The following is a 10,375-nucleotide window of genomic DNA, read 5'->3' on the forward strand; positions in this document are numbered from 1 at the left end:
GCTCAACAACCTTTTAAATTACTACTTTAAGATATTTCAGGATGACTAATCTGTTACTAGCTAACAATAAGATGTATGTTAGGAGCTGATTAATATGTTTAGTCCAACTAAAAAGAAGAATATTATTATGACCACAATAAGCAAAGCATAAGGTTGCTCCAACTAAAAAGAAGAATATTTCTATGATCAGAAGAACAGATCGGACTTGACTGGTAATGTATATGATCATCTGTTATTTCAGGTAAAATGAAGAATCAATGAACTATAGCCAGATCTGAATATAGCACTATTTTTCAAGGGAATCAACATCCAGAAGTTGTTTGAAAAAAGAGTATACAAACCATATGAGAATAATAAAAAAACTATGTATTGGCAACTTTCCCAAACCATATGAGAATAATAAAAAAACTATGTATTGGCTACTTTCCCAAACTATACTTGAATCACTTGAATAGAGTACAATACAATGTGCACACTAATTTGGAACTAACGAATGACCTCAACTGAGGCTCCCTATACTGCACAAATAATTTTACAATCAAGTCAAAAAGGGCCAGCAAAAGAATTGCAAATGGCAAAAACCCTAAATTCTGCTTTGTCAAGGGGGAGAATCCCAAAAAAATAAAAGAAAATCAGTAACGCACAGCTATGCACGCGGTGACTCAATTTGGGGACCCATTGAGGAATACTTTTTGTGCAGCCTCCCTCTCAACTGCCTAATTTTTGCATCTACTCTAGCTGTGAACCCGATATTGGTCTTCTGTCTTGCTTTAGACCGCTCTGTCTTCCACATATGATGATCTTCAACGTCTTTCTTATAATATTTGATTTCTTGAATAATGTGATGATCCATCGGATTGAATGATCTTTGGAAAGATATGTGCGCAAGGTAGGGCAAAGTGCAGACAACAGTTACTAAAAGGGTGGTACACCAGTACACTGGAGCAGGAGCTAGAGCTTCCACAAGGATTTTGAAGGCATATTTAGAATAATCTGGTGCTAGCATACCATAGATCAAAAGAAATAGGTACCAAGTAGCAATACTTCCCCAGATAAGAAAATGTTGTATCCATGTGAAATGACTCATCGTGAGTGCAATCTGGCAGTTGACAGCCCAGATAATGCAGGTGAACATCGTAGTACCAACAGCAGTCATGTCAGCAGTCTGGCCTTCAGCACGGAAGGCTTGATCATAGAAGATGATAATGTTGAGGAAGAAAACAATGAGGGAGGTATAGACACCATTGCCAAGCCAACCGAATATTCTATACCAGTCAAAGAACAAGTTTTTGGGCCCTTGCTGGTACAGTGCTGGAAACTGCACAGGGCATTACGGTTTAAATTACTATTGTTCAGTGGAGGTTACTTTGCAATCTTATAAAAGAGGGTATTGAGAATAGACTCACCTGTAAGCAAACTTCAGAAGGCACATCTTGCTCAAATACTCCAAGCGCGATCACAGGCAGTGAGGTAAGAATCACATTGAACAGAATCATGTATGAATCATCATAGACAGACTGTCCCGAAAAGCCCGCAAAAGCCTCAAAGTAAAAGAGTGTGAGGCCAAATGCTATATTTTTGTAGAAGAAATAGCATATCTGCATGCAGAATGCACAGCAAGTTAGATGAAACATGACAAGTATGGGAATTATGTCAAGAATCCAAATTTTGATCATTTTCAATCAATAAAATGAAAAAGAATCCTAGTTATTACCATCTGAGCAATTCGTTTGTAGCACCAATGCCCATGTACAACAAGAAGCCTCTCCAAGAACCGAAACTGTGCAATAGCAAAGTCGCTAGCCATCACAGCCTGCAAGAAGTGATAATCAAGTAAGCCGAATTACAGCATCCAAGAGAAAAATGTGCTTGCAGAGGATAGTAGCCTTGTTTTATTCCTCAATCATTGTAATCTGGCATCCCAAACTTTAAAAATGGGTGAGTTAATGTATAAAAAACTGGAAAGCAAATATGAGTTGTTATTGATCCTTTTAACTTATAAATGCAGCAATGATCTACTTGGGACAATGGATTTAGGGTGATCTTTCCAAATTAGAAAATATTCTCCAGATCCTACTTAGGCTAATCAATCTATGCAGACAACAGGTAGCAAGTTAAACCAGGGAAACCTCATCCAAGGCCATAGGGAATAGAACACAAAAGCTTTTGTTACTTTGTAGTTTGAACTTACATAGATCAAAGAAATGCAAGACTTAATTTACATGGAGATAATACATTACTCATACTTGTTTTCCAGAAGTAACATGAAATCTATAGTTGTATAATTATTTGAAAAACATCGTGAAAAAATGAGCGAATCTATTGAATATTCTACCATTTCAGTTAAATATGTTAGCTCTCTCACCAATCAACCGGAGATCTAAAATGACCAGAGCTAATTTGACAAAGACAGGTGATCTAGGGTGTGTTTGGTATGACATAACATATCTTTCGATGAGATCACTTTCTATTTTTCAGTGATTTCAATGTGCAGCAATCTACTAAGCAAATAGATTTATGATCATCTTCCTCGATTAGGAAAGATTCTCCATCCCAGCTGCTACTGTTCCTTGAGATAGACGACTTATGTTAATCTGGCAAGCTTTTACGAAAGATGATACTAGGTGATCCCTGGGAGATATATATTCAGTAGAAGCGTACAAAAAATATCTCAGAAATGCACTCTGTTTTTCTTGTCAGATCATTCTGGCAAGAAATTCAAACAGGCGAAAGGTTCTCGACATACTGTTTTTCTACAGTTCAACAGGAAGAGTAGTGATTTCCAGAAGTCTCCAGAAAAATCATTTTTTTGGGCTAATTAGGCCTGAGGTTTTGTTACTGCTTAAGATTTTAAGTGGTCTTTTGACACATTATCAAATGGTCAGCTATAGGCCCTGGTTTTTATAGTTAATCTATACGCCCTAGACATATATACAGATTCCATAAAAATGAATACAGATGCATTATGGTCCTATGATAAGGAAATTGTATGGGTCGAAATCTGACCAAGAGAATCTTGCTCAAAGATAGATTACTAAGAGACGATTAGGCCGAGGTCGTACTCAAGATGGAAGGAACCTATTGGCGAGCTGAGTAACCGGGGCCGAGGTCGAACACTCAGGACGGCCATAATTTTGTAGCAAGACATTTCAGGGGAATATTCTCTGCACTTGTACTTTATGTTAGGTAAGGGATATGTCCCATATAAATAGAAAGGTAGAGAGAAGAAAAGGGGCATGTAATTTCTATATGATAAGAACTCTTATGAAAAGTTGACTCTCTGGTAAAATACAAATATTGCCTTTCCATAGAGATTTGATTTGCTGTTTATCCCATATTTCTCGCATCAGATTCGAGAAAGTTCCCGATATTCTCATATCCATTTGTCTTACATCATTGTCAGAAAGAGGAATCATCCACCTCATTCAATATTGGGTAAATCGTTCTCTCTATTTACATTTATTGCCATTTAATGTATTTATTGCTTATCATTATTCCCCACTAACTCATAGCAGTATCATTTAATACACATTGTATTAAATTGGTTTTAACGCAATCCCACGTAATTTGCACAAACACGTTTCAGATCTAGAATTAATTATGTTTAGCTAGGATTTCCCATTATCTTCTGTTTAATTAGTTTAACAAAAGGTTTAATACTTTTGGTCAAACAGAAATAACTGTAAAATTTTGGAGTATGGGAACAAAATTGCACTAAGGAATTGACTCTGGTAATCCTGGAACCCGGTATCATGTTGTTTCAAATCAGCTTGTATACTATAAAATGTATATGTGTCGCACCCCTTTGATCTTATTTCTCTAACAAATTTTAAATGCAGTATTAAAAAAAATTGTCCAAAGGAAAATGTAAAAATCTTTTAGTATATTAAGAGCACCAAATCACCAAGCTAGATTTATCACCAACCTGCATTCCTTCTGCACCGCTAATGCCAACTCCAATATCCGCTTCTTGGATCATCCCAACATCATTTGCACCATCACCAATTGCTAAGGTAGTTTTTCCAGTTCCCTCCTTTACTAATCTAGTAACCTGAGATCCAAATTGATACAAATAAATGTAAATATGACCAATTTCATGGATGAATAGTTGGACTAGAATTGAAAAGGCTAATTTGATTTCACATATCTTACCAAGGCCTTCTGCTTAGGAGAGACTCGGCAGCAAATGACAGATGCACAATCGACTGCTAAATTCAAAAATTGATGCTTCATATCAAACTCCAAAGCATATGTTAGAGTTTTCCCATCGATAATCAAGGCGAATGCAGCATGTGGGTCCTTTTCAAGCTTGATCATTTGAGAAGCATTCGTGATTTGCATCAAAATGTTCTCCTTTATAGCCTGATCAGTGAAAGAGCAATTGAGATGGCCGTGAATAATTCTAATAAATAAATAAATAAAGAGATGGACATGAATCATAATACAAGTAACAACTTAATAAACTTGTTTTATAATGACCAACCCGTTCCGAGCTTCGTTCCACCGAGTCTGCGTTCATAGTCGCTATACATATTTGTCTCATCCCTTGCCGAAGTAGACTACATGCATACCTACATGGAAACAAGAATTGTATTTTACCAGCTCAAATCCAATAACTAAACAAGTAAGAAAGAGATGGCAGACGATATATCTCTGAGCGGGAGACAGACCCTATGTTGATGGCTGTTTCCATCTTGTCACCTGTCAGAACCCAGATCTTGAGACCAGCTTGGGCCAGCTTATCTATACACTGAGGAACCTGATGAAAAGGATAGATGTGAAATAGTCAAAAAAAGCTACTATGTCAGAATAGATATACTTCAGATTCTTGAGGAGCATAAAGTACATACTCCCTTCTGTAGTTTATCCTCCACAGCTGTAGCACCAACAAGGATCAAATCCTTTTCCATCATATCAGATAGACGTTCAAGCATGGCATCTCTATCACCACTGATTGAAGCTTTTGCTTTAGTAAACTCTTCATTCCATGCAGAGTATTCTGTTGCATCCAGCTTTTTGTAGGCAAGCACAAGAGTACGCAACCCTGCTTCCCCATAATCATTTAAATGCTTTGTGGTAGCTTCCTCAAATCTCCTTCCATTTTTTGCTATTCTATCATAGATGATGCTGCATAATCCAAAAAACAGCATATCATCCAAAATTTTACATCAGAAAGGTCACCATACGCCACATCTATGACTAAACAATTAGCCAAGGCAAGATGATAATAAGAACTTAGAATTTCCTTTTTCATGCATTCAACAATCACAAAACTTATCAAAGCCCTGTCCCAGGTCTCATCACAAAGAGGTGGTCTAGGAAATAAAAATTTCGGGAACAGAAACTATTAAAAGGAATGAACTTCACCCGATACAAGGGAGAGGGCGAGGAAGCAGTAATGGAGAGTAATAACTACACGATCTGATTGGAATTTACAGGCATGTTAACAGCATATTTTATAGCACAATAGCCTCTTCAGTGACCTACTTCACTGGATACCCAAGTAGATACAAAATAGAGACTAACTTTAAAAAATGTCAAAGAAAAAAGACCTGTCTGCTCCTTTACACAAGAGAAGAATCTGGCCCCGCTCATCCCGAATAATAACAGACATTCTCTTCCGCTGGCTGGTGAAGTCCAGTAGATTGAGAACTTTGAATTCCCTAAAGATAACAGATCAAGAGTAAGTGGTAATATACTACAAGGGTAGTGTAATTCTTGAAACAACTGGCAACAATTTAGGCAGTCTCACCTTTCATTGGGATCTTCAAAAGAAGGATATCTCTCCCGTACAAAAACACTTGATTGAGTTCTTTTACAGAACTCAAAGCCAAATTCCCTAGCTGCAATAAGGAATGCTGCTTCATCAGGAGATTCTGCTTCGTAATTATAGCTGCCAGTCTCCTGATTTAACTCAGGAATCGCAGTATGACACAGTGAAAGTATCCTAAAGAATAGCATGATCACATCTGCATTTGGCTCCTTTGTCCAATTCCCCTTCATAAGTCGGCTATCCTCAAAGCTGAACCCCTTTATTGCAGGCCTGATCTCATTTTTAGGAGTGACAACTGTCTCTAATTCAATTTCTGATGACCGTCTCTGTGAAATTTCAAGATCTTGCCCACCAAGGTCCTCTGCCATCTGCTTTGCAGCTGCAAGTTCTACATCACTGGCTCGTGTGCCATATGCAATACCAGCAATGGAGCATTTTAGGAAGTCCATTTGGTTGCATGTCAAAGTGCCAGTTTTATCCGAGAGGATGGTATCAACCTGCCCCAACTCCTCATTTAAGTTTGATGTTCGTGCTTGAGCAGGAGTTCCTGTCTCGTCATCGTACATATTAATATCCTGGTTTATGAACAATGCCTGTAGGACCTTCACTACTTCAATAGAAACATAGAGGGAAATAGGAATTAAATAACCATATAATATTAGTGCAGTGATCAGATGGAAAATGCCTGACAACTCAGGCCTGTCTGGATCAGTTGTATTCTTGTTCTTGTCCTTAGGCTGCATATACCACCAGTTCGGCATGTCGAATTTTGTTTTCACGGCAAAGCCGATGGAACTGATAAATGATATCATGACAAGGAGGCTGAAGAGGATGTAAATTATCTTGTCCATCTGTAGTTCGATCCTGCTCCTTTTCGAAGGAGATTCCGTAGAATTTTGCATAACTTTGCTGTCATGACCAGTGAATATAACAACTCCATAGACATACGCCGTGTTCCTAAGCTTTGAATCCCTGAGGAGAATCTGAGTAGGATCGAGAGGATAAATCTGACGATCATATTCAAGGTTGCCCACAAAAGTGTAAAGGTTAGGATTGGGATCCTCACATTTTATGGTAGCCCTGAATTCCTTGAAAGCCTCATCATCATCCAATGGTAGGGTAACCTCCAAAGCTCTTTTTACCTTCAAGTTTGTTTCTCCATCCAAGTTCATAGTTTCCACATAACAAATTCCATCTTCATAACTGGATGATAAAAGAAGTAAATCAGCCGGAAAAAATTGATCCTTTTCCACCTTCACGATGTCTCCCACACGAATCTTCATCCATGGCCTGGGACCAAACGCACCACCTTCCTTATGTAGAGAAGCTTTTCGCAGATTGACCTTCATATCTTGTATAAACCGCCGTGAGTCTTCCAGTGCTTCCTTCGCCATGCTCAACCCGACAACAAAGACCAAAGGAGCTATCATACTGATAGGTGAGAATGGAGAAAGATCCGTTGTGGCTGACAGAATAGCAGCCATGAGGAAATACAAGTTAGCAACACGTCTGAATTGCTCAAATATGGCCTTGGGTAGGAAAGTGATGAAATTATACTTCGTGGTGGATATGTAGTTTGTGCAGTACTTAAGAGGTTTCTTTTCATGGAGATGGGGCTGGTTGCAATGGACTACTCGTGAATAACCAGCACCTAGCTGATGGGGACCCTCTTCCTCATCAGTTCGTGGCCTATAGCAACCAAATGTATACAGATTGCTCCACTGGATCTTTGCCCTTATGCTGCCTCGTGCCATTCTTGCCTCCCAATGAAAGCCAAAATCAGTCGTACACCCACATAATACGTTTAAAAAGGAATTATCACTTGCTTTCACCAGGACAATTGAAAGGTTGATTCTTGTGCACAGAATCGTGCTCGAATGAATAGGGGATCAGCCGCTCTTCAACTCCCCCTGAGGTTTGAGCTGCCAATCGAAAAACTTGATTCTCATATAATACACAATACACAAGTGCAAACAAGAAATAGACAGGCCAAGCCCATAACTCAAAAGCTGGAAAATTCCAGCAAACAAGATTCCTGATGATACATTAACCTCAAAAGCACAAATTAATATCAGCAGAATGTAAGTGACCCCAAGATTTAACAAAATAACATCCCTATACAGAGTACTAATTATTGTTTAGACCCATCCAATTGCATAGAAAAAATTTAATTGACATTCTAGTCAACTTAGGAAGTAAATTGGGGAAAAAGACCTCCAACAGCATATCTAGGGAAAACTAAATTACCGCAGATTTAGCTTCTTATCCAAATCACAAACAAATTTAAAGTTGACCAACCCAAAAATATAAAAAATCAATAAGTAAAATAGGAAAATTGAAACGATCAAAATCCACTTCACCCAACTTGAAGCTTCAAAAATCTCCTCATTTCCCCAGAATACGATAAATCAAAATAAAAAGCAAATAAACAAAAAGTAGAAAAAAAAATCACACAAAAATTCAGCTAAATTGCAGCTAATTAAGCACATTAATATAACAAATTAACAACAAAATAAAAATTAACCGACAAAACGAAATCTAACAATAATACTTGTAAAACAATTGATCCAACACATAAAAAGCTCAAACAAGTCATACATTTTTCCTTGAATGACAAAAACAATGAGAAGAAATGGGCACCTGAAGTCAACAAAGATGGAAAGAGGAAATATAGAAGCAGAGATAGACCCGGATAGTTTAAAGACCAAATTAGCTTTGGAATTGCAGAGATCGCGCAATGTACAATTTAGGAGAGAGAAAGAGAGAAGAGAGAGAAAGCGACAAAGAGGAGGGGATTTTGGGTTTAGGCCAAAAAAAGACTTCTTCTCTGTGTTGAAAGAAAGATTCAAACCAGTTTCAGTATTATTTCAGCAAAGTATTGTATAATTTACGGGGCTTTGTCCCTTTACTGAATTTTATTTATTTATTTATTTATGGAAGTGTATTTAAGAAATGTAGGCTATTGCTTTGTATTTCGACACCTACATGCTATTCACTACTACTCTACTTCATTCTCTAAATTAAAAAAAAAAAAGGATAACCCGTTATATTAAACTCCCGCTATGCGCACAGGGTCTTTCTCTCAATTTTATTTTGTAAATATAACACTTAAATGTCGTTCATTTTCCTAGTTTAATCATTGTTGAATTTTTATTTTATTTTTTGAAGAAAGTATCATTCTTCTAAAGTTACAAACTATACTTTGGAGCATGACTAAGTCTTAGTGAAGTTGGTCATCTAAAAAGATAAAGTAAGTAGTAGGAGTAGTTTGGCCGGCTATTACTTGACCAATTACATACACTCTAATCTCTATCTTTTAAGTTTAACCCAAATTTTAATTTTAGAATTAATATTTAAATTTATATTTTAGGATCACTAGCAAATAGATTTATCCAAAGTGTTTTGCATAACAAAAAGTAATAATAATAATCAAAATGGAATTAAGAATGAAATGAAGTAATTGTTATTGCACGTCGGCTGTTGAGACGGTTATACAAGAACGCAATACAATCCTTCCAGGATATATTTGAGATGATAATTTTGCAGAGAGATATGTATAATCTAGTATGTATAATCTGAATGTTAGTTACAGGTTAACAAAGTAAAATATTTATAGCTTAAATGGAACGTGACCGTTCCGAGTTTCTATCTTGTACATTGAGTACGTGGTTAACTGATAGCGAGATTCTTGTTGGCTATAACCGTGATGGCGTGACGGACGCGGGCTATGATCTCAGGAAGATCTCGAATATATCGGCGTTTGGCATCGAAGGTATCTAGTTTGTTCCGAATATTTTCTAGTGAATCCCTTCTGGTCACTTTTGTTCCGTTCGAATGGACGACCCCATCGTAGTTTTTCAATTCTCCCGGCTTTGGCTTTCATGTTTCTAGGTGTCGAACCATTTCTGCTACGTGTCTTTACACGACGGGCCACATGTTAAAACCGAATTTTACAAATACATGTATGGCCATGGAAGTTGGAAGTAACCTCTTGATCCTTACTTAGCTTGTATTTTTTCTCCTGAAAAAAAAAGATTTTTTTATAATAATAAATTTGAAAGTCTCGTATGAACTAAGTAAAAAGTTTAATCAACTACCATCATTTACTTGAACCTGGCAAAACAAGCTTAGAGCAAGCGCCTTTAGTGTTCCCGGCCACCTGCCTTTCGGCCTTATAGCGTTCCAAACAACGAGTAGTGTGACCGATATGTGTTCATAACTAGTTCTCACAATGTAGTCACCTTCCTTCATTTCATATTATACATATGTACTCGAAAATGTGTGTGAGTGAAATCCATAATTATTAGTATGACGTCAAGTATGGATCTACTAGTATTTGCTCTGGTACAAAATTAGTTTCGTAACTCATTGGCTAATTAAGGATTTTAATTTTATGTATTCAAAATTTCGATTTCAACACATCACTTAGTTTGAGTTGTAGGTTCGAAACTCAATTTTTCAAATAATTTCAATGAATTTTATATTAAAAATCTGTGTTTATGATAAAAGTTTAACTCATAACTGAACTGTTGGATTCAACCTTGCCGGAACTTATAACATCCCATTCTTATTCGTGAAAATAAATGATAATTTAATAGAAGA

At 36.9% G+C, this 10,375-nt stretch overlaps 1 protein-coding gene across 1 annotated transcript; it reads right to left on the bottom strand.

The window, feature by feature from the left end:
- Positions 1 to 391: 391 nt before the first annotated feature.
- LOC109211597 (probable phospholipid-transporting ATPase 7) lies at positions 392 to 8,633 on the bottom strand. The gene is made up of 11 exons (XM_019375143.1): positions 8,414 to 8,633; positions 5,753 to 7,695; positions 5,553 to 5,663; positions 4,851 to 5,127; positions 4,671 to 4,759; positions 4,484 to 4,571; positions 4,153 to 4,362; positions 3,926 to 4,051; positions 1,715 to 1,813; positions 1,407 to 1,598; positions 392 to 1,318 (listed from the first exon to the last, which is right to left on the bottom strand). Exons 2-11 carry the CDS (start codon positions 7,525 to 7,527, stop codon positions 647 to 649), a joined length of 3,639 nt encoding a protein of 1,212 aa, XP_019230688.1. The 5' UTR covers positions 7,528 to 7,695; positions 8,414 to 8,633; the 3' UTR covers positions 392 to 646.
- Positions 8,634 to 10,375: the final 1,742 nt, after the last annotated feature.

The sequence above is a fragment of the Nicotiana attenuata genome, unplaced genomic scaffold (assembly GCF_001879085.1).
Source record: "Nicotiana attenuata strain UT unplaced genomic scaffold, NIATTr2, whole genome shotgun sequence".
NCBI lineage: Eukaryota > Viridiplantae > Streptophyta > Magnoliopsida > Solanales > Solanaceae > Nicotiana > Nicotiana attenuata.